Below are 25,952 nucleotides of genomic sequence, written 5' to 3'. Positions count from 1 at the left end.
CTTGACTTGACATAAATGATTTTCCTTCTTATTATGTAGTGCTATTATAGGCTGTCATCTATGTATCCAAGTGCTAAACTTTGCAGTTATACGTTTCTGTCGCAGCTCATTCACTGAGAAACACAATCTGGCCAAGGTGATACTGGACGTTGGCGATGGTCCTCTTTTAGATGTAGAGATGTAGTTAGATTGGCCATTGAATATGTTGGACTTTTATCAGCCTGGAGACTCAAGTTAAGTTGCCATTTCACCACCAACTTTTAACTTTGCTTTCACTCAGTGGTTAGTTTTGCTAATTCATTTGCTTTTGTAGTTTTAGGTGATAAATGGTTTGGTTAATGGTTTTGGTTAAAAAGTGCTTCATCGCTCCATTAATCCTCTACGTTGATATTTATTCAGTGCAAAAATTACTTTACAAATGTCTATATGTGATGAGTTGAGAGTGGAAGACCATTCTCACTATTGTCAGAACACTGTGGTTACAAGACAATAACAGTAACAGACTGAACTATATATAAGAAATAGCTCTAATATATACAAATAGCTCAATTATAAATATCCAGAATCTTACAGAGATGAAACATGACTGTCATTGGCTGACGTGCCACAGCATAGATGTCAAAGGCACCTTGTTGGCTTCAATCTCCTTTACACCCACTTAGATCTCACTTAATACTGAGGACAAAAATAAATCAAAGAACATTTTTGTATGAAGTCCCAGTCCCAGCGTTTTCCTAATAAAGCCTTCCAGTAAAATACTGGCCAAATATATGGCAGTTCAATATAAGCCATGTGCAATATATGGAAATCAGAAAAATGGTGAAGTCAACATTTGCAGGAAAGCGCAGGAGTCACCTAAGCTAGCTATGTGCACCTTTCAAGAAAATGATTAGCAGAACCTAAGCAGCTCCGAGGTGTTCATGCTGATATTGTGACTGTTTTCCAACTTTGTTGTGAGAACACAGAACATGTAATTATAGATTGGATCAACAGTCATGATGTCTACTTCAGGGGAGAAAAAAAATGTGCGGAAAATTTGAGGGAATTCCAGTAAGCTTGCTTGAACAGCACGTTTGCATTTGATATGGTGGACAAATCAGCCAGTGGATCTTTATCCTTCTTCAACACAAATTAGCCTAAGAACTAAAATGTTACACCCTCCACTAAGTTGGACTCAGTACTTGTTATTTATGATCTTCCTTGAGTTTAAACATCTGCTAACATTAAAAAAGTAAATAGGCCAGTTTTCAGTAAGTGGGCTGAAATACCTTTGAGACCAAATGACCCAGAGACCACGAGAGATTCTACTGACCAGTAAACTTTCAACTGAAAGCTCTTGAGGCAGTTAAAGCTTTTCAAGGCCACAGATATTCAGCATGCAGGGTTTTCAGAGCACAGAACGGTAGAAATTGTAAAAAACGAGCAGTATTTGATCATCCTGATTGCAAAGAGAGGGTTATTTTGCAGTAGTACAGTCTTTCAGTATATGTTAAAGACTAATATCCATTTATTTAGAGATGAGGGTAAACTGGATGATGGTGGGGAACTTGTTTGGATGTGAAAAAGCACTGAAAGCACTGTCCTGGGTCTTCTAATGAGCAAATAATTATTTCAACATGTATAGAATAAAGCAAGGCTTTATTAAAAACAAACTATTTCAAGGTTTCCAAGCTGCAGAATTAGTCTTTTTGCTTCTGTGTACTCATAAAGAGGCTTAACCACAGAACTCATTCAGTGATCTCCTTCAACTAAAAAATGGTGATGCTTTTATCAAAAGAAAAAACAACAACAACGGCTTCAGCGGTGCTTACAAACATTTAACGTTTAATTCAAAAATTATTTGTGAAAGGTGAACACACAAGGCTATAAATATGTAGCATGGAGATCAGGACAGATAAAATGATACAGACATACAGACTAAATGATAAAGACATCCGGCTTTCAAAATCTAGAGCTGAATAGTCAAAGCTTTTCCCGGGAGTCAGTTTGACCCCCTCCGGCAACAATTGCAGCAATGGCAAGTATGTCAATTCTTGTTTTTTCTAATAATGTGTTACATCTTTGTGTTTCAGGTTCAGTTTTAGGGGTCTTATTATTTTTAAAAATAATTTAAACTATTTTGTTAGAGGTCATAAAGGCAAATATATATTTTACTACTAGCGAACAATGGGTACAATAAAACACAATAACCAACACATCCAAATAGTTTTATTATTATAGAGCAAGAAGAGGTTAAAAATGAATTTTGTATTATGTGTTGTTTGAGTGATGCTAAAATAAGGAAGGTATAAAAAATAGAGTGCTCACTATCAAAAAGAGTGAACTGTCTAAATAAATACACAGTTAACTACAGTAACAGTTAACAGAATATGTACACATTATACAATTAAGTTGTTTTTGTGAAAGTTGAACGGTGACAGTCCATCACTCTGCCCAGCCCTGCCTCTTCCTCCACCAGACCTGCAGCTGCTGCAGTCTCTTTTTCCACCGTAAAATTTGCTCTGCTGCATCTGCAGCCCTTCACGTCCTCAGCTCTGCTTCTCAGGCCTGACTTGGCCGGTGTGCTTCACGAGTTACTCTTCAGTTGCTCGGATTAGTTTAGCACAGTCTGGTTCAGCTATGGGAATGAAACCCAGCTCAGTATTCCATCTCTGACCCATTCAGCCCTGTAATAATTATTCATATATCAGTCAGCTAGCTTTGGCTTATCAAATAGCAAACTTTATATCAAAATGTGCATAAATAATATATGTTGCTGGGCAGCCAGGCCTGCCACAACTGTTGCATGCAAAATTTCCAATGGTGGTCATAACGACTCCTCTGGCAGTTCAAAGAATAAATTATGAATTGAAATCCGTCCGGGTACACACCGGCTCACTCCTTGGCGGCCGCTTGTCGGGGCCTGGGGCCTGGGGCTCGCTCGGGCCCCTTTGGAGGTGGGGTGCCCCCGGCCTCTCGGCCTAGGGCTCGGTCACTCAGGCGCAGCTGGGGGCCGGCGGAGCTCACGGGCGCGTCACTGCAACTCCCCCTGACTTCTGCTCCGCGGCTGCTGGGCGAGCCCTCATCTGGGACTCTCCTCAGCTCTTACTGGGACAGTGGCGCGGCTGCCCCTCTGTTGGTCTTCCATGGTCTCTTGTGTGCTGGGGGCCTCTGGATGTCTGGAGTTTTGATCTCCTCCATACCCGCTTCACACCCTGGAGGACGGGGCTGTGGCCCCCCCACACTCCCTAGCAGATCATTACATGGAGAAACCTTTGGAATGCAAGCATGCTGATCCACACAGGTATGCACACATGGGTACTCACAGACGCGGACTAAAGCTTTCTTGGCTGCTGCCTCAAAGCACACTGTGCGCTGTCTATCTTGCGTGCTGCACAATATCGTTTATTACTTAGTAAATACTGATATCTATGACTAGCTAGTTTATTGTGATGGTGCTTTGTTTTCTCTATTATTATGTTGCTCTTTGTTGTTTGCTGTCTCCTCTGTTTGTTTTTGTTTGTTTGTTTGTTTGTTTGTTTTTCTCCATACAGGTGACCCAGGAGTTTTTTGTTTTTTTTTGTCTCTCTTCCCCCCCCTTCTCACCGTCTCTTCTCCCCTTTGGTTTTCTTTCTTTCTCTCCCCCTCTCTCTCTCATTCATTCCCCCTGTCCTATTTATTAAAAAAAAAAAAAAAAAAAAAAAAAAAAAAATGACAAAGGATGAACTGAAGCTCTGCCATCACGTAATGTCGCATACTGCTGTTTCTGATGTCATTTAGAAAAAAAAAAAAAAAAAAAAAAAAAAAATGAAATAAAAAAAAAAAAATTCAATAAATAAATGTTTTTTATTTCCATCTCATATAAACAAAAATTCAAGATTTATTAATATAACTTACTTTGAGAAAAGTTATAAAATAAGTGAAGATGCAGTTTATATATAATTGTTGCATAGCATCGAGCCCATTAAAAAAGTCTGATTAATAATTGTTCAAATAAATGAAAGTCTTTTTCTAGAGACATTTAAACAGCACTTTTGACTTTTTAGCCAAATCTCAACTTTGTTTCAGTGTTTGTAGTCACTGAGTTTTGAAGTGGAACAATTTCTAAAATTAGAGATTAGATGAAACTTTATTAATCCCTCGGGTGGGTTTCCTCCGGGAAATTCAGTGTATTTTCAATAAGCATGTGAAAACACAAATGGAATTTTTTATGGAATTCAGTGAACGAGCAAATCTAAAAACAATCAATGAACTGAATTGAAATAACTACCATGGCTCATAAAATTAAATCTAATTAAATGTATGCACAAACTTCTGAAACAATATAAGAACTTCCTCATCTGTAGATTTAGATTTTGAGGTCAGTTTTAACCACAATATTGACGTAAACTGAGTTACATAACTGTACTAAATTGATGGTTAACATTTTAATTTTGTAAAGTGGTGTAATACAAAGAAACACCTAAATCCAGTACTTCCATACTGGATTTTAAAAATGGTATAGTCATCGTTTGTTGAATGCTACGCTAGATTTGGAAGATAAAAAACACTTTGATGTTTTTACATCCACCACAGAAATTTTCATATGTAGACTGAAGAGTGCTTAATCTAAAAGCTGAACTTCTGATCTCAGATTTGAAACTGGCAAAGTTTAGAACTTTTATAACTGGATTTTCTTTTTAATCCAATATACCTTGCATAGCTGCACATTCTGCCTCCAGTTTCTAGACTCAAAATAGATGACTTGCCAAAAAAAAAATCGTGCTTTCATTTCTAGTACTGTGACTCACTGACTTTTAGGCTCACTGTAAACAATCACGCTATATAAATCTTTAAATGAGGAAGTGAAATTAACTTTGAAAATGTTTTTGTTGGAATTAGAGTACATCAAAGTTAACGGCTAATCACATTTCAGAGTTCACATTACAATAGACGAGATCAGGCTGCTGCAGATGAAGCAGTAAACATCTTTTCGAAGAAGTGTGGATTAGCCTGGTAAGAGATGCTCAGCCCTGCAGTGTTGTGGCTCTTTATCATATGCGCGTAGCAGAGATCCCTAAGGGAGAAAGTGGTTGGAAAATCACAGGCCTCTAGCAGCATAATGCTGTGAAAGAGCAAGGAAAGCAGAGCTTTCTACTTAGCGTTCTACAGCGTGATAATTAAGCCCATCGTGTCAACAGAGGGATAGCCAGAGAGCTTGTCTCTAATAGATACTGGCAGAGCAGAGGACTTAAATTAAAACCTCAGCCCTCACTATGTGCTTATTGGGTTACATGCATTATGTAGTGGCCTATTAGAGTCCAGGCCCAGGTGGACTTTTAAATATTAGCATTTCATTTCCCTTAGTGTTGCTCCGAGGAACTGAAGCTCTTCCTAACCCATTTCTTTATCTGCCCAAAAGTGTTTCACTGTCTCTCAAACTCTCCCTCCAACCCATTTTTCTCTGTCAATCATTGGTTTGGCTAATCAGTGCCCAACTCTGTCCATTTCCTTTTCCATCACAGTTTTCCTTTCTTTGTGTTAGTCCTGGTAATTCTAGCTTCCTTTGTCATTCTCTTGTTGGTTCTGTAATTGTTTGACTGAATGATTCCTAATTTTTCATCATCTCGTAATTATTTTTGAGGGGTTATGATGTATGTGGCTAATGGTATGCAACTTGCTCCCTCTTATAGAATTTCTTTTCACTAAAATGATAATCTGTGAATTTCTTATTTGTATTAAAGGCAACTTCAGGCCTTTTCAGATGCAAAATGGTATTAATGAAAAGTTTCAGTCTGGTTTTAAACCTCGCCACAGCACAGAGACAGCCTTACTTAGAGTTTTTAATGATCTTCTTTTAACTGTTGACTCTGGCTATTCCGTGGTTTTAGTTTTACTTGACTTGACTGTTGCTTTTGACACAGTTAACCACAACATTCTTTTATCAAGATTGGAACATGTTGTTGGTCTCAAAGGTACGGTTTTAACTTGGTTGAAATCCAACCTCTCAGAGAGGTCGTTCTCTGTTGCTATGGGGCAACACTACTCAGCTTCTGCCCCTATTTATTGTGGTGTGCTTCAAGGGTCCGTGCTCGGTCCTTCTCTTTTCTCTTTGTACATGTTGCCGTTGGGATTAATTTTGAGAAAATACAACATCTCTTTTCACTGTTATGCCGATGATATCCAGATTTATTCACCTCTGAAATCTGATGTGTCTGCTTCTTTGCAACCTCTGTTCAACTGTTTGCATGAAGTTAAAATTTGGTTATCACATAATTTTCTTACATTGAACGAGAATAAGACCGAAATCATGGTCTTTGGTAGTCACACTCCGCTAGACCAGTTAGCTGATGCCCTAGGCCTTCTCGCTAGCCATCTCTCGCTCACTGTAAGGAACCTTGGAGTGTTCCTGGATGGCTCTTTTAAACTTGAGAGACAAGTCTCCACTGTGGTAAAAAACAGCTTTTGCCAGTTGCGTCAGATATCTAAAGCAAAGCCGTTCCTTCCTTTAAAGCAGCGGTCCCCAACCCCCGGGCCTCGGACCGGTCCGTGATTCATTTGGTACCAGGCAGCGAGAGTTGAGGCTCAGGTGTGAGATGTATGGTTTTCAGGGTTTTTATTGGTTTTCAGCGTTATTTTGTTATCGTTTTTATCTTTAACTCGGTTTTCCTGGGTCTTTTCACGTGTGTTATGAATAAATCTTATTTTTTTCGGTACCGGTACTAGTTTTATTTTGTTGTATTTTTCCGCAACACCTTAAAGGCCGGTCCGTGAAAATATTGTCGGGCATAAACCGGTCCGTGGCGCAAAAAAGGTTGGGGACCGCTGCTTTAAAGGACCTTGAAAAGCTTATCCACGCATTTATCACATCCAGATTGGACTACTGTAACTCCCTCTACTCGGGCCTCCAACACTCTTCTCTTTACCGGCTTCAGTTAATTCAAAATGCAGCTGCGTGTCTTTTAACAGGTACGAGAATCTATGAACACATAGCCCCAATTTTAGCCATACTATATTGGCTCCCTGTTAAATATCGCATAGATTTTAAAATTCTTTTGTTCACTTTTAAAATTCTGAATAATTTAGCGCCCAGCTATCTCTCTGAACTACTCCACTTATACAATCCCGAACAGAGCACTTAGATCATCCAATCACATGCTCCTAGCACAACCTAGGTCTCGAATGAAGTCGAGAGGAGTGCAGGCCTTTGCAACCGTGGCACCCAGACTCTGGAATAACCTCCCTGTTCATGTCCGTACTGCAGAGTCTATCCAGTCTTTTAAATCACGTCTTAAAACTTATCTTTTTACTTTGGCCTTTGATTCTAACTAGTTGGCTGTTCTAGCTTATTGTGTTGTTATCTATTGTTTGTTGTCCTGTTTTATTGTTCGTTTTAATTGTCTCATGTTTTTACTGACTGTGAAGCACTATGGTCAATACTGTTGTTTTAATATGTGCTATATAAATACATTTTGATTTGATTTATACTCTCCCCAGTTCTCCACTGCAGCTTTCCATTCTTTCTCTTCTTGTACCGGGCTTATTTCCCACCAACTAGCCTAGTCATACTTGGTTAGTTGGTCCCTCAAACAGGCACAAAATGCTGTGGAACTAGAGAGAGGAGACGCCTTAACGCCCACTCACATCCTGGGCCATCTGACCTCAGGAAATCACAGTAGGGTGGGGCCAGGTTTCACAGTGAGCTCACCCGAAACCCTGACTGATTGTGACCCACACCCAATTTCACACCTTGGCTCAGGCAATTAGAGGATCATCAGGGGGTCCTTTTGTCCCTCTTTGGGGAGATATTCCCACTAGGTTTAAATCTGGGACTCCCCACCATTTGACCTTAGAACTGAAGAAGCTTCTCGGATGAGAGGTGAAACGTCTTCAAGTAACTTAAAGAAGTCCAGACGCTTTTCTTTGCAAGATCAGGGTCCAACTTTATATATCTGTTTAATTCAACCAAAGTTCTGATGTTTCACATGAATACCACTTCACTCAGAACATTTACCGATAATGAACCAAAAACTTTTAATTTTTTTCCTTTTCATCTCATTGTTAGTGGGGATTGAGCGTGCTCCGAGGTCCTCATTAAATTTCCTGTCCAGTGCCTTAACCATTCGACCATCGCATCTCTCTTTTTTCTGTTTCAGCTTACCAAACCATCTCCATTCTCTTCTCTTCGTTCCATTAGTTTTATTTCCAAAAATGCTCCCCCTTTCCGCTCATATTTCCATTTCCTACAAGTTCTCCTTTAAAATCTCTGTGTCACTTCATGTTATTTTTATCTTTAACCCCAACGCTTCTCCCTGTATATACATTTGATGCAATCGTATGCTTGATGGAAACCACAAAAAGGCTTTGAAGATTTTCCTCATGCTGTTTTGATTTTCTAAGACCACACATCAAACAGCGGTAACCTGTTTGTGCAGAATTACTTGAAGTATGTTTGATTGGTTTTCATCAATCCAGTATAAGGAACTCCTACATGCATTTGGCAAGTCCCAGTTGCTGTGCAACAACACTATCGTCTAATGCAGATTTGTTAGAAGATGTGGAAGTGACTTGAGATCTTAGCTTGTCTGTCTGTACACACAGCCTCTCTGCTGTAACATCAGAGCACTCTCTGTCTTAAGGATTTTTCACCAACATACAAAGACAGAAAAAGTTGGTGAAGTCTGAAAGTTTCTGCATTTTTGGTTGATAACTTGGTCTTATCTTGATACTTTGAACCATCCATGTTCTACCACTTGTATAGGTCACAGCAACATAGTCAAAGCAGAGATGGTTAGATCGCACTCCTCTATCCTTTCTTGGGGATATGAAGGTGTTCCCAAGCCAGCCAAACAGATGTAATGTCTCTAGTGTGTTCTTGATCTGTCTGGGGGTCAGGCATGCCCTTTTTAGTTTGGATTCACCCACGAGGAATTACAGATATCGGAACCACTTTAATAGGCTCCTTTCATGGAAGACCATTTGCTCTACTCTGAGCTTTTCCCGAATCACTAAGCTCCTCACACTATCTATAAGGCTAAGCCCAGACACCGTTTGGAGAAAGCTAATTTCTGCCCCTTGTATCTTTGATCTTTGGGTTGCTACTCACCTTTACGCTCAGTTCTCTCTTTGCCTCAGTAGAGAGGTACAGTTTCCACCTCACTGCAGATGCTGCAGACTACTTGAAGGAGCATTTCCCACTTACTACAAGGTGTTTAGACAGATTAGACAAAGGGTAAAGTTATTTAGCAAGAATATAGCACTGTGGTTAGGGGGAGGAAAAGGTACTGTACACCAAAACTGAATCTCAAATTGGTTTGTTGTAAATTTGCAGCACACTATGCATGCTAAGCATAGCTAAAAAAAACATGCTAAAAAATCACCTGCCAGTAATTTTATTGTTACAGATCCACTATCCACTTTACTGCTGCTCTCTTTCCCCTCAGTAACTAGTTTGCTGCAGCCATAGCTATGCACGTTGTGACTGACAGTGACACTGTCACACTCCTGGAATAAACAAGGAATTAAAAGCTTTATGAAGACATTGTACAAAATAATGTCTGGGCAGCAGTCCAAGACCTGGAGCTTTGGAAAGGTTAATGCCACAGGACCAGAATCACACATGTAAACCAACAACAAAATGGTTGGAAAATCATTTTCAGCCTAGCTGTAGCATGACCTGATGAGGGTGGTTCAATTAAGACAACATGCTGGTGAACTGTGAAAATGTTTGGGCCAGTAGCCAACAGTCTGCTGATGTAACTCACACACCTTCTTATAAACAGGCCATTCTTCGACGTAGCTCGCTGAATTCAAATTGGAGATTTAAGATTAGACTATGCAAATTTTCCAGCACAATACTGGTACATGTGTAAATGAAAATGCATTTATCTTTATGCTTCCTGAACCTGTCGAGTGACGTAGAAGAGTGAAAATCATCCATTTTTAGATTCTAAATCCCTTCCGTGCTTTTCTTCAAGGATTAATGCTGTGAATAGATTCCAGGCTGGTGAGTAATTGTTTAATTTTATACTACCCCAGCAGTGGTGTGTCACAATTAAACTAAAGCTGAGTGCTTTCTCCTCATTTATTATATACAAACAGCGGTAATGAATATGTGATTGCTGCAGTGTCATATAATATGTATGATAAATATGGTTGGGAGTCGGGTAAAGAGCATTAATACTTTACGTGTTGCCAGGGGTGTTGTGAGGAGCTGACAACATACAGCTCTGGGGCTGTTTTAGCAACACGAAAAGCTGTTTTAATCCACACAAACATATTCGCTGTATTCTTCATACACAGAGGAAGGGATAAGGGCACCTAGCACGCACAAAATATAAAGGTTTGGTGACTGAGGCACTGTTAACCAGACAGAAAAAATATGCATCTCTGGACATTGGACACTTTTTGTAAAAGAATGATTTGAGGCTGAAGTGGCAGAAAGCAAGAAGAAAGTTTGGTTTGGAAGATTTTCTTCTCTGGTTTCAACAAAACTACAGAAATATTAACAAACATGTACAGAAATGTACCACAAGCACAAAGAAAATTACACACCAGTTTCATATTGTTAGTTGCATATTAATATTAATTTATTGTTGTTATTGTCATTGACTGTGTATCCCATTTAATTTAACAGTTTTTAAATTTTATTTAAATGTTATAATTCATTATTTAAATGACTTACTTTGTAGGCTTTTAGTGATTTTAGTTTGCCTTGTTTTCTATTAATTGCTCCACCTACTCTTGTAGTGATTTCTTGTGCTGCATTACAGGAGCCTTTGTGCCATAACTGTAGCAGGAGCTGCTACTTGCTAATCTGCCTTTGTAGATTAAGTCAATTTCTTTTAAATATACAAGACAGGATTTACTTTTTAATCATAATAGCCAATGGCGTCTTTAGGGTATCTGACTACTTCATCACTTCATCACATTCTCACAGCAGTAGTTGTTGTAGTTTCGTTACGTTTTTGGGGTTTGAGAAGTGGCTTAGTTTGTGTCTCCAGGTTAATTATAGATGACTTTTGACTAGGTGATTAGGTTATTTATTCTTTTTGTCCCCTTTCTGTGTTTTGTCCCTTAGCGTCTCCTTTGTGAAGTCAGTCATGTCTCCATGTTTGTTTAAACAGTCTTAGTCTCCGTCTTGGTTTTAGTTATGTTTCCTGTACGTTTTACTAAGAGATAAGTCTGTTGTCTCATGTGGTTTTTGTTCAGTTTAACTTGTCTCGTTAATTCTGATTTGCTCCCGCGGTGTTTTCCACTTGTTTTCCATCTTCCCACATTACCTGCTATGTATTTATTTTGTGTCCCCTTGTCCTCTTTCAAGTCGTTTTTCATGCTCTTTCCTTCTGTGCCCCTTGTGTTTTGTGTTTCTTCTGTAGTCTCTGAGCTTTTATATTTTAGATATATATATTATAGTAAAGTAACCTTTTGAGTGACCATCTGTCACTTGGATCCACTCCCTGCCTGCCAAACTGTGATAAAAGGCCTGGTATAGTAATGAGCAGCAGACCCCTGCTGGTGGTTATGATCAGTTGTGTTGTTGACATTTCAAGACTTATTATTACTTTGTGAAAAAAACCCAAACCTCAATCGCTGTCCTGATATCTGCTAACAACAAATAAGTTGCAAGTAGAAGGGGGTGGCTGTTTTCCAGGGTTAGCTTGACCCTTAAATGACAGGTGGTGGGGGATTACGCACTGGGGTCAATGGGATTATCCATGTTAAAAATACATAAGTGGTTTATTAACAGTTTCACTGAAAGAGTTAAGAGGTGGCATATGTTATACTCATGAAAGTAATAATAAAAGCAACACCCACATTAAAACTCCATAATGTTTTGCAGTTTATTGCCAGTGCTGTCATTATAATTTTAAGTAGTGCTGATTTTTGTGTTGTAAAAAAGTAGCAAATCATGTTGCAGGTTGTTGCATTGTCTTGCTTTTACAACATTTGACACTTTTCTAACATTACGACCGAAAAATCACGAGTGGATATAAACACAATAGAATTAAATCAACCCCAAAATATGGGTCATACCTGAACAATAAATATTACCACAAATAGTGAGTGCTGCCAATCTGTTTGCTTTCATAACAGATTAGTTTGAGACTGGGCAAATGCCAAGCCCATCACTGATGGAGCAGGAGGAGGATGCAGGTAACCCTGGTACTTATTACTGCCATAATGTATTTTTACAGCAGTCTTAATGTATTTTAGAAATGACTGTGTTTGATACAGTTGTGGATTTATGCATTCATTAATACAAGGTTCCATAATAATAATGTGTGTAATGCATTTTGTAATGTCATCCCTTTGCTGATTTTCTCAGCTTCTGTCAAGTTACACACAAAAACATGTGTCAAACAGATTAAACCAGAGATTTCAGGAAAGAGCCTGACAGACTTTTATGATATTCATTAACAAGCCATAAAAACTAGCACCTCTACTGTACTGTGTCTGTACAAAAAATCCTACCTACCACCTCATTACAATTCAGAGCACTGACTGGATCCTAGTAGCTCAAATGCAATTCAAGATTTGTTAATAACAAACCATGTATATCCATTAGCTTTGTGAATGGTGCCATTTAGGGCTTAAGACTCGTTATGTTGATCTACTTATTATTTTTCAGTCAGTTTCTACTCTGTTGTGTGCTCCCATCTAACAAAAATGTACTGGTGAAATGACAGCTATCATCTTATTATCTAATTATCCCCCTCTGACTGTTTCACTGTAGATGGGAGGCACCATGTACAACACTGGGAAGCATGTGTCCCTGCGGCCAGACAAAGCCCACCTGGTGAACATCTCTGGGGGCCCACTGGGATACAGCTACCGTCTGGAAGAGGTCCGTGTCCACTTTGGGAGTGAAGACTCTCAAGGTTCAGAGCACCTTCTTAATGGACAGGGCTTTCCTGGAGAGGTAAGAGACAAGACATGCAACCATGGTAAAGAAAAGAGAAAAATTACACTGCTTTAAGGTTTTAAAATTAGGTCAATACAACCTGAATTTTAGGCCAATACAGCCTGATTTTACACTGTGTTACTGTTTATTTAAACAAGATAAAAAGAAAAATATGTATTGAAGGACAAACAAGGCACACCACAGGATCTGATAGTTTGTAGAACCACTTTAGGGAACAATAAGTCGGAGTAATCATTGCGGAGGAATTTTGGCCCATTCCTTCTCACAACACTTCAGTTATTCAAGGTTTGTGGTCATTTGTTTATACATAGCTCTCCTAAGATCCCACCACAATATTGCAGTATTGACTTTGCCTAGGGCATTGTAACACTATGATTCTTGTCTTTTTCAGTCATTTTCTTGTAGATTTGCTTATGTGCTTGGAATCATTATATGATGTAATTTTGGAAAAAGTTTACCTGTCTGACATAAGACCTCACATTAACTCTGGAGGTGTTCATGGTTTGATTGAACTTGCTGGAATGTCCACTTCTGGGAAGATTGGCAACTCTCTCGATTGTTCCATGTGAATAATCTTTTTCCCTGTATTTGTTTGGAAATGTTCCGCTAACGATTCCCAGACTGATGGGCAACACCTTTTTAGGATCATTGCTGATGTCTCATTGTTAGCATAAGTGATGGTTGTTACAAAGTAACTCATTACTGTTACTACAGTTTCCTTTAACTCTTGGACAGTAATGTGTTACATTACTGTCCAAGAGTAAGTAAATGGCCTGTGAATGGTAAATGGCCTGTATTTGTATAGCGCTTTACTAGTCCCTAAGGACCCCAAAGCGCTTTACATATCCAGTCATCCACCCATTCACACACACACATTCACACACTGGTGATGGCAAGCTACATTGTAGCCACAGCCACCCTGGGGCGCACTGACAAAGGCGAGGCTGCCGGACACTGGCACCACCGGGCCCTCTGACCACCACCAGTAGGCAATGGGTGAAGTGTCTTGCCCAAGGACACAACGACTGAGACTGTCAGAGCCGGGGCTCGAACCGGCAACCTTCTGATTACAAGGCGAACTGCCAACTCTTGAGCCACGATCGCCCCTAGTAATCATATTACAATTACTAATTTGAAAAAAATACATTACTTACTTTCGTTGCCCAAGTTCAAAATCCACTTCATATCCACACTTGTGCAACAATATCTTGAACAGATTCCTTGGAGCCCAAAATGGCTGAGTTTGATGGAGGGAGATATGCACATTACTCTTTATAATTTATTGCTTGAAAGGACAAGATGTAAACTGTGCCCTGGTCAGAAGCAACTCCCCACTGCTGCAAACACGACTTCCGATCTCTCCAAGCACTTACACTAACACTAAGCTGGTATCAAAGAGTCCCACAGCAGGAGCGAGAGTGACACTCAGACGGTGTATGGTGACCCCAAGCAAGCAACCAAAGCTTGTTTTCAGCAGGTAACCAAAGCAGAGATGAACAGGCCGGTGGCATCATACATAGTGGAGGAAATATTTTATGATGGGATGGCCATCTTTCAGAAAGCTATTTAGCAAATGACCAAAAACAGGAAAAAGACCAGTCTCAGACAGGAAAAGTTTCTCTAGATGTATCGACTAGCAATGGAAACTGAGTTAAAGAAAACATTTCAGAGCTCTGCATGTTTGTCTACGACTGTTGACATTTGGACTTGCCACAATAAAAGCTTCCTGTGACTGGATTAACACGAATAACTTTCACTATGACAAAGCTGCAACTGTCTGCAAGCAACTGAAAGAACGACACACATACGATGTTATAGCTAGTGAAATTGAACTGATTCATTCAGTTTATGGATTGTCACGCAAAGACACGGCAACTGTCACTGACAATGGAACAAATTTTTTTGAAGGCTTTCAAGATGTATGAGCCCACAGCATCAGGTTCTGATGAAGAGGATGAAGAACAAGCTGTGACATTCACAGATGTTGGAAACGTGCGCTCCACTGACACTGACCAAGGACATTTTTCTCTCCCCCTTTACCTGAGATACACACTAAACTTAATTTCAAGTAATGATGTTGACAAATGGCTTACAGCAAACACATATCAGAGTCCATATCAGTGTACAGAAGTGCAACAGGAAAATACTCTGGCCTTTGGACTGGATAAAAACTCACTGTGCCGACAACAACGAGATGGAAATCAGATGTCATGATGCCCCATCCTACGTTACAGACATTCCCACGCAAGCTTTGAACAATCTCTGTAGCCGACTAGCCGTTGACTCCATCAATGTGTATTGGTTCCTTTACTAACATTGCTGATAAAACCACTCACTGTGGCTTTGGACATTTTCCGAGGTGAGGATAGCTTATGGCAGCTTCCAACTCTGGAAATCTCTAAGACACTGATGCTGCAAAGTGGGCTCTACAGATGACACCTGGTCTGCCTGAAGCCAATGTCCAGGTGTGCCTACTGTTATATGAACTATAAAAGCTATAACTGATAGGATTGTTTAACTGATTTTGCAGTTTCAGTCTAGAATTCAGACTACTATCCCTTTATTGTATTGTTTCCTTATTAAAGGGATCATGTGTCTCAGTGATAATGCATCGGTTTTATCAGAACATGTCTCTCCTGTCTGCCTGTCGCACTTTGCACCTGTCAACTTGTTAAACATATGTTCTTTGTGTTTTCTCCTAGTACTTGTGTAAATGCTGTAAAATGTAAATATACTGCTTTAGTGAAATATGCCTATAAATAAAGAATATAAGATTGTAGGCCTGTATGCAGTCGACTTGCATCTTTGTAATTTACACTTTGAAGTTTGCATGAGTTTCCATTAAAAGTGATGTTATCACACCTCTTAGATGCAGGGTTGTTCTATAGCTATCTTATTGTACGACACACAGGTAACGCTATCAGATGTTTCTATAAGCAGAAAAACTAAAAAATTAAACTGAACTCAACCACTAGTGTGTTAGTGTTTACATCTTGATGCATTCTCAATCATCCAGGTAAGTAAATCTCCAAAAGTTGATTGTGTTCATCTGGACATAGCGCTTTGTGGGAGAAACGTTTCATTACTCATCCAAGTGACTTCTTCAGTCTCAGCTGACTGCAGGTTTCAATCTTATAAACAGTACATTTGCATAATGACTGAAACCAGCCGACTGAAGGAACAATGGGCTGGGAGGTCAGTTCCTTAATCATAATTATGCAAATTCTCATGACCATTGATCAACAATCACTGACCAAAACCCACTGATCAAAGCCCACTGATCAATGGCCATGAGTACCATTCACAGAGAGTTGGGGAATGGCTGCAATCACAGCATTGTAAGATGGTGAAAGATGTACCCTTAGGCCCCTCCTCGATTCAGAGATAGTCTTTCCTTTTTCACGTAAATGGCCTCCTTGACTCCGCGCTCAAACCAGCGTTCCTCCCTGTCAGGATGTGTACATCCTCATCCTTGAAAGAGTGTCCACTGGGATGATGTTTCTGTAATAATAAACACATTTAGCTGATTAAAAGAGGCTATCTTCTATGTTTGACACATAGAACATGATACAGCATGATACATAAAACCTTAGACTTGAACACTGAGCCAGTAATCCATCTCAGTGGAAATTCAAACCTTGTTGCCAAAATTGAAAATGTTCAGTTTGGGGCTCTGTGGAGAGACCCCAAGCTTGTCTGTCTTTAACCAAACAGTAATAACAATGGTGCATTTGTTTTGTAAATCCACCCTGTCCACAGAGATGAAAGTGTACACTTCTGAGACACTTCTCGGTTTTGTTATGCAAATTTTATTTGTGATTTCACTTCTGTCAGAGATGTTCTGGAAGAATCAGTAATCTCACTCACTAAATCAAAACTCAGAGCAAAAGAGCTACTACTATTCTTTCTAAATAACTGTAAGTACTGTTCAGGAGACAAGCCAGTGTTTATACAACCTATGAACAACAGGTTTTAGTAGTCAAGACACAATATTCATGTAGTGCGAAGATGGCAAAGGATTAGGATATACTAATACTGATGATGACAAGAACATGTAAATTTTACTTGTAATAATAACTATACAATAATAGTAACAATGAAATTAGAGATGCTAGTAAAAATGAAAGATAATTGTTTCTCATTGGCACTAAGAATCAGGCAACATTTATCGATAACTAATGATCATGCCTCGTTTGTTTAAAAAAACATTCACGGCAATACTTAGAACTGCAAGGTGAACCAAAGCAGACGAAGCTTGGAATTGGAATAATAAGTTGCCTGAGATGCAGAGTTGTGGGGATGCAGCAGCCCAATAAGTGCGAAAGGTGATCTGAAGCAGTGACAAATAACATGCCAGTACTTGTCAGGGGTGTACTGAAAGCAGTGTGTAGATTTGTTTAATTCACTAATATGTTATCTATCGCCTGTGTAGTCTGTTCTATCTAGAACTCGTAAGCTGTATAAAATGTAACTGTGTGTTGAAGAGATGTTAATGCAAATTTGAGTTAAGAAGTTAGCATCGGTACCATTAAAAAAGTCTTCTGGCCATTTTAAAATAGAGAGAAAGAGAAAATTAGTTTCTGTGTTGGTAGAATTGTATAAATATTTGATGCAATTTTCCAAAGACCTTTAAGTTCCACAGTGTTCTATAACTGAAAAACTCAATTTAACAGGAGTTCTTATAAGTTTGGATAATATGACTGATTTTATTTGATTTATTATTTCAGAAATTCAGAATTCCAAAAAAGAATTTCAAATGCTAAACTTTTGAATTAAATGTTGAAAAACAACAAAAGCATTATTTTAAAATAAACAAAGAAGATGAGTAATTCTTTTGTCTTTCTATTTGGTTAAAATGAATTTAGTTCATCGCTTATACATTCTGTTGTTGCCTATGGTTTATCGGAGGGAAGGTGTAACTGTGGAGGTCGTGATTTGAAGTGCTTTTCATTAACTTGTCAGAGTTACATATATTGATATACTTTTAAAGCATATCAATATCGAGTTTTGATCATAATTTAGAACCTGCTTACTCTGCCATAGGAGTGAAGAGTAACACACCCCCAGATACTTTTTAAAAGAAAAAAGTTTTTCCGATTCTTGTTTGTGAGTCAAAAATCGAATCGGTCAGGCAGTATTAACTGGGGATTGAACTGGAGCTCAGCCTGAAGGCGCAGTTCTTGATTTATAAGTCAGCTTATGTTCCAGTCTTCACTTTTGATCATTATTTTCGGGTCAGGGCCAAACAAATGGCAGCACAAATACATGCGGTCAAATGGCTTTTATAGGGTGGCTGAGTGGACACACATCAGATATTGTTTGGCCCCAGAAGCCTTTCTTTGTAGTTTTTTCAGACATTTGGACCAACCCAAGAGCCTGTTGAGGAATTACATCAAAACTGGAATTAAAAAGGAAAGGAAGCATAGATTGCATAAAACATGGGCATTGCTGTCATTTTTAAATTATTATTTTTTAATAATAGAATCTTTGTTGAAACTCTGTTGGTTTTTAGCGTCTTGCAAACCAGGTTAGCAAGCTGCCTCGTTATTAGAAAAACACTAACTGAAAAATTCTCCAGCAAGCTTTGAAACTTTAGTAAAAGCACAATGTATACTGTAAGTTGTAGTTTGGATATGCTATTTTCCTAATAAAATTAAATAAATGTTATGACGCATTCTTTGCTTCTCATTTTTCACTCTGCTCCCAGGAGACCTTGATAGATATACCTCTTTTGTTTTAGGAAATAAATATGTCTGCTTAATTTATTGCACAGCGCTTTCCCTCTTTTTTTGTGTTTGTTTCTTCCTTGTTATACCTGCATTTAAAAGTTTGTGAAAATTGACTATGACTAGATAGCCCTGACTTTTGAAGACTAGTGGCATGATCATTATACTTTAACGTCCTCTGTCAGTACGTCTGTGAAGGTTCTCAGTCATCCATGTCCTCTGTCAAATTAGAAGTTTTCCAAAACATACATGTTAGAAGGCTGTTGCTAATGCTACACACCTCAGAATTCTTTTCCCTTCCTTCAGTCAGTTAAGCACCTTCGTCAAAAAAGGAAAGTATGCAAAAAAGTTTTGTTTTTTTTGTATTATGGTGAAATTTAAGTTGTAAAAGCTGCATCTTTGCTAGAAATATTCTATAAATTGCTGTAAATTTGTTTTTTCCTTTCAGGTCCAGCTGATCCATTATAATCAAGATCTGTATGCCAACTACAGCGAGGCAGCTAAGAGCCCTCATGGAATTGCTGTGGTTTCCATCTTCATAAAGGTCTGCTTGTTCTTCTGGGAATACAGGGCAATAGAGTAAAAAAGCAATTAATGCTGGTCTCAGACACCCCAAGACTCATACAAAAAACAGCCAGAATACAGAGGTGTAGTGCAGGGGTGATAAACTCAGTTTCACTAAGGGCCACACAGAGAGAATCTCATTAAGAGCCAGATATACAGTATAGAGTTTATTGACATGCTTTAACTTAATTGAAAGTGTGTGTGTGTGTGTGTGTGTGTGTGTGTGTGTGTGTGTGTGTGTGTGTGTGTGTGTGTGTGTGTGTGTGTGTGTGTGTGTGTGTGTGTGTGTGTGTGTGTGTGTGTGTGTGTGTGTGTGTTATATAGCCCTTTCAGAGTTTGATCCAAATATAGCCCTCATAACTAGTCCACAGAACAGGCGTATTAGTCTTTATAACATTAGTCATGCAGAATAATGTATTCTGACTGCAGTTCTACAAGATGCATTCCATTCAGCTGGCTCACAACAGCCTGACAGCTCCTACCAGTACGGTGCACATAATAACACGAGATGTGTCCTGATGTAAAAGCAAAGTAATAAATCTTTAATTTTGTTGTTGCACACATTTATGCAAGTCTGTTCCAGCTTCTTTCACAGGCTTAAACATGGCAACTCACTGAGTGTCTGACTCCTCAGTTGAAATCTGCTTTCAACTTTCCTTTTTGTTTTATTCTGTGCTAGCTAACCACTTGGTTTGCAGCTTCTGTCATAACGACAAATTAGTTTGTCATATGTAGTATTTTATACCTGACACAATCTGATGGGATGCATCATGAAGTTCTGAAAAAACAAAACAACCAAGAGTGTTTCTTTGCATCTTCATCCACTTCTTTTCCAGTGACATCACAGAGGTGAAAGATGGCTGTTTTGATTTAATGGTGTTGAGTGTAATTGCTCTTGAATCTTGGCCAAATCCGAAGAACAATTTATGACTGTGAGCTTTTATCCTGACACTGAGCTTTCGGTCAGAGAATCAGACTATCATCTATATCCCTCTGTATGTATCTATGTATGTATAACACTGTATTGAATTAAACTTGCAGAAGAGCTTTTACCATGTACTCTCTAACATACGGCTTTAAAACCTCTCAGTTGTGGATTATTTATTGTCATTATCTAAATGAAATAGAGTGCATGGAAGAAAAAAAACTTGCATTTGCTACATGTTTTATAGCATTATGTGTTTGTGATTGTCTGTGATTCTCCTTTTCAGCTCTCTGAAAATTCCAACGCCTTCCTCAACCGTATGCTCAATAGAGACACCATCACCAGAATTAACTACAAACGTAAGATGCACAGTCTTTACCTGACACACACATATACACACTTATTCTTTTTGTCTTTAGATGAGCTAATTCAGTTCAGAACATTTACAAACCTCTGGTTCTTGGACTAAATAAAATCTTGAAAACTTTATGTGTACTATATATAACCTTCTATGATGTTTGCTTCTTGAATTTTCATCTCTATATAACCATATATACAGAAACATAGGGCCTCACTTTATTTTAGGTCATCAGCATTCTACTTGCACCAAATCTTATGCTGTGTTCAGACCAATGCAAAGTTTTTGAGCAGAGTGTTAACAAGTGGCACAATGATGTAGTGGTTAGGACTTTTGCTTCTGTCACAGTCTGGCGAGGGCAGACTGTATGAATTGAAAAAAGGACCCAAAATGCAGACTCTAAGGAACAGGGAACAGAACTTGAATGTTAACAAAAAACAAGCCGTTTAATATGGCTGGTAAAAAAGGTACAAACAAAGGGCAAGGCAAACTGAAGCAAAATTAACACAAACCTAAACTGGGAAATCTAAACAAACAATAAGAAAAACCTAGACAAGGAACTAGGAAGCATGGGAAACATGGTGTGGACAACAGACGACCTGACAATCACACACTGAAAACAGAGGACTTAAATACACAGGAGGTGATTAGGGGAAGTGGGAACACATGGAGGAACAGCTGACTGACATGAGCCTAATGACAGGACAAGGGAAGTGAAACTAAATACAATGAACAAAGAACACACGACTCCTTCAAAATAAAACAGGAAACATGAGACAGACATGATAATACAAACTTGATAACATAAGACACGCAGCATGAAACACGAAGGGTGAGGGGAAACTTAAATACAGGGGAAGAAAACACAAGGAGTCTAATAACCAAATGAACTTAGATAACCTAATGAACAAAATAAACTCAAACTAAAAACGCTAGGTCAAAAGACCCAGGATCATGACAGCTTCTTTTGCAAGTAGATCTTGGATTTGAAGTTTACGTCTGAGGACTTTTTGCAGAGCACAGTCTACATTGCAGTTTGTACATTTGTACATATATGTAGATAAACAGCAAATGACTTTGTTTCTCTGCAGTTTCTTTAGATTGTGGCATAATATGTTTTACTTTTTAGTCTTTTAACTTTCTTCACTTTGATAGACAAATTCAGTGTAAGTGATTTCTTGATTCATCAGGTCTTTTGACAATAACTCTTGGCTGTGGCTATTGAATTTGAACTTAGTTTTCCAAAAAAAAGAGGTTATTCACAGTTTGTGAATGATTTAACAGGTGGTAGGTTTGGACTTCTTTCTCTGAATAAATGTAATAAACATTTAAATACTGCATTTTGTATTTATCTTTGTCTAATACTTACATTTTACATTACAGTGATCTGAAACATTTAAGTAAATATACAAAAAGTGATGAAGGCGAATACTTTTTCACTGCACTCTAGAGGTACATTTTGAAAATGCTTCAACTTCAGTTTAGCCTCTTACTCCATTCTTTATTCCAGCTATTGGTCGGAGTAAGTAAAGGTAATTGTTCTTTCATTGTCCTGGGTGAAAGTGAAACGGTCTGGAAACAGTTCACTAATTATATTCATGAAAGTAACATGAAGCAAAGCTTCACTACTGTTTGGTCTGAATACACCACGACGGACTTAGGAGTCTGTCTTGAACCTCTAAAGCTGCTACACAACAGTTCATTCTGACACTACAAAATCAGTCTACATCTTGTTTTACATAACAATGCTCCCTGATAGTTAAATCTGTCTTCAGAAAGAAAGCTTCATTAATTACATATGAATCAGTGCTATATTGCCCACAATCTGCTTTCCAGCCTCTGCTGTGAAGATGTACAGTCCTCTGATGAACTCTCTTCCTGTTAATGAGGCTAAACATAGCAGAGCTACATAACAACCACACAGACTAACCACAAGACATCCATATGCTTATCCTTATTCTCCGTAAACTTAGGTTATACTAATCTAAACCAAGATCCAATTCAAGTTAATGTTGAGGACTACCTGTGGGAACCAGCAGTGAGTTCTTAAATTAGATGTGACTAATGTAACTGATAATAAGAACAGCAACTATATTTGAATAGCACTTCATAAAAAGCACAGTTACTAAGCGCTTTGTTATTTGGACAAAAACAAACATGTACATGTCTCAGGATGCAGACATGGTGTCATAGACCTCCCCAAAAACTGAGCAAATGAAGGAAAAGGAAACAGTATGAGTATCGATTCAGCCAATCTGATGGTCTTAGAAAGGCTATTCCAAAATTTAGAAGTTGCATGGTAATCTGGCCATGTGATAGATCTGAGCTGTACATTCACACCACGATCCTAACCTTTGATAAATGCATTCCTGAGCTTTTTACCCACCCTGGCTATTAACATCAAAGTCCATAACCTAAACCAAACCTTATTCTCATTTAACCCTAACCCTAATACTTTAAAACAAACCTTTGAAGGTAACTCAGAAAGAAAAGACCAGCAATTGCTTTACTTCTTTTAAAACCTAATAATGGTCCTGAAATAACCCTATGCAAGCAGAGAAATCGTGGTTCAGTCACTTCAGAAAGGTTTTACACGGACTTACACTCACCAGCTTCTTTATTAGTTAGATCTTGCCAATGCTGGGTTTGATTCCCTTTTATGTGGTTCATTGCGTTGCTGGAAATATCCCTCAAACGTATGATCCATATTGACATGATAGCACCACACAGTTGCTGGAGATTGGCCGGCTGTAGGAGGAACTGCCCAAAAAGTGTCGGCCATGCGGCAACCCTCCAATTGTAGGCCATGTTTGCCAGTCAACACTTTATTTATTGTGTCTAATAAATTCAGTGAGGGTTTAATGATGTAGTGAGGAGTTACCCTAACCATTTCTTACCCAACCCTAACCCTTACTTTATTCCAACGTTACACCAGGAGTCTGAGTATGGATACTTCTGCTGATTCACTTTCATGTAGTACCGCATACTTAGGTTTGCAATGTTGGACCATGATTATCATACTTGCTATTATATAATATGAGATTTGTGAGTTATAGTGCCTCTGAGCACACAGTGAAGCTGATAATTTAACGTGCATAAAATATGCCTCAGCACATTATTTGTACCAACAATACCTGCTAAAAATGTGCAGATGTTAGGTTGACATATAGCCTCCTTCTGCCGGGTGAAGTTGTTTGTTGGTCCTTCTCTTTCTATTACATGGCCAACACAAGTGTGCACTTAGCATTTTGAGTGCTATGAATACACCACCTGGGTACTCAGAGCACTTGCACATTCAAAATAGTGGAGTTTTGGTATAGACATATGCAACTGGAAAAGCATGAGTCTTTATATTAAAATGTAAAGATGCATCTCGTCAGCACTTGTATTTTTAAAGTTCTAATTTAACTGTGATAATGTGATGAATGCACTAAAAGACGCACATTTTTCTGTTTTTCATTTGACTGGTGTCTCTGTTAATAGGTTAGAACATAAGCGAACTTGCACACACAGCCTAACGGGCTCCCCCTGCCATTTTTCTCTTTTCTCTAGACGATGCCTTCTTATTGATGGGTCTGAACATAGCTGACCTCTACCCCGACACCACACGTTATATCACCTACGAGGGCTCCATCACCATTCCTCCCTGCTATGAGACATCCACGTGGATACTCATCAACAAGCCAGTCTACGTGACACAGATGCAGGTATGAAAGTGTAGCACAGGTATCTGGCGTCTGGCGGAAAAAAATGACTTGTATTGTGTTGATCGGGGAAGAAACTTGATTTCTAATTTTCTTGCTGGCATGGGGTACAAACATGCCTCAACTGCAAATTACACCTTCATAACCTGCAATTTTCAAACCGTCTGTTTTTCCCTAAGTGGTTTAGATAAAGCAGGCTGTTGTAACAGTAACGTAATGAAACGACAGAAAACAAACAAATCCACTTTCTTTATCTTATGGTCTAAAATAAAAGCTCGATTCAACTGTGCTGGGTTTTTTTTACAAGGTCCTCAAGTCATTGAAAATCCTTTTGTTTAAAAACAGAGTAAAACCTTCAAAAACTAACTAGAGCTGTAAACACAATGTAACGGAAAAAAACACCATGACTTCATGTCCACAAGGTCCGTACGCAATGAAATCAACAGCTGCACAACTCCAATTCTTCTATTCATTGCTTCACTGTAGCAGTACTTTTTCAACCACGTCTGCTCTTGATCAGATAATAAAAGAAGAAAAAAATCAGTTTTGTTACAGAGACATCAATGCAAGATAAACCAGGGATGAGATATATTGCAAAATGAACTTGTCCTACAAGATGTTTGTCAATGCAGAATCCAGGATGCCCTATGCTATTCTAGTTAATATAAAAGCAAATAATGGCTAAGGCCCCTGGAAAGTGACGCGTATCACCACAAGCACCACATCCCAAAAAGAAACTATGCTGAGAAAGAAAATGGTAAAAAAATTAATCTCTGTCTCTCTTCCACAGCATACCTTTATCCTGTCCTCCTTCTCCCACCCCAACCGGTCGCAGCAGATGGCCCCGCCCCTCCCTGAGCCTGGTTCTGCTGGAGGTTTCTTCCTGTTAAAAGGGAGTTTTTCCTTCTCACTGTCGCCAAAGTGCTTGCTCATAGGGGGTCATCAGATTGTTGGGTTTTTCTCTGTATGTATTATTGCAGGATCTACCTTACAATATAAAGCACCTTGAGGCGACTGTTGTGATTTGGCGATGTATAAATAAAATTGAATTCAATTGAATTGAAAAAAAAAGGACTATCATTTCACTGCTGGAAAGAGTGTTGGCACTCAAGTTACAACATTTCTGCTAGACTGGTGAGGTAAAAGTGATGAACCCTGATAAATGGAGCCAACTGTTACCGACAGTGCTGAGATGTTTTCTTGGTTAGCTTTTTATTAATGCTGTGGGACAAATATAATTACTCTATGTGATTAGTGCTTTATATCCAGCTGTAAACTGTGGGATCATTGATAGTCACCTTGAACAGACTGTGAATAGCTCACAGGGCTAATAGAGAGAGACACTCTCACATCAACACCTATTGATCACCTGTTTCCTTTTTGCATTATACTACAGAGCTGGGCAGCAAAACAAAAATATTTGGTAAAAAATTTTAATTACATACAATAATTACAAAAAGTAACTTTAACCTGTGAGGTCATCGGTGATGAAACCAGCCCTAGCTATGAAGTCTAAGCCTATGTTTATCAGGAAAGCAAAAACAAGTTGTTTTTTGTCTCACAAATGTCAAGACTTGTCAAGAGATTAATTAAAATCAAATGAAAAATGATATATTATGACAGTGCAAGCTTAGAGTCATAATCAATGATGATTCAGATTTACAGGGTCAAACTATATGAATTAAATACCTTGACCTTTTCTGCTTGGTCAGAATAGTTGCTTTATACTATAGATCAAATCAAATATGCAATCTGTAGACCAAGAAGCTCTGTGTCAGAGTGCAGCACATTA

At 38.6% G+C, this 25,952-nt stretch overlaps 1 protein-coding gene across 1 annotated transcript in view; it reads left to right on the top strand.

Moving 5' to 3' along the window:
• Window positions 1-25,952, top strand: part of LOC101477058 (carbonic anhydrase-related protein 10) — a 165,229-nt gene that overhangs the window by 112,220 nt on the left and 27,057 nt on the right. The window contains exons 4-7 of the mRNA XM_004568602.2: window positions 12,695-12,880; window positions 19,058-19,153; window positions 20,385-20,457; window positions 24,009-24,163. Coding sequence (XP_004568659.1) covers window positions 12,695-12,880; window positions 19,058-19,153; window positions 20,385-20,457; window positions 24,009-24,163 — 510 coding nt within the window. The remainder of the gene's footprint in view (window positions 1-12,694; window positions 12,881-19,057; window positions 19,154-20,384; window positions 20,458-24,008; window positions 24,164-25,952) is intronic.

This window comes from Maylandia zebra, linkage group LG4, assembly GCF_041146795.1.
Source record: "Maylandia zebra isolate NMK-2024a linkage group LG4, Mzebra_GT3a, whole genome shotgun sequence".
In the NCBI taxonomy this organism is placed as follows: domain Eukaryota; kingdom Metazoa; phylum Chordata; class Actinopteri; order Cichliformes; family Cichlidae; genus Maylandia; species Maylandia zebra.
This window is presented reverse-complemented; position numbering and strand designations above follow the sequence as displayed.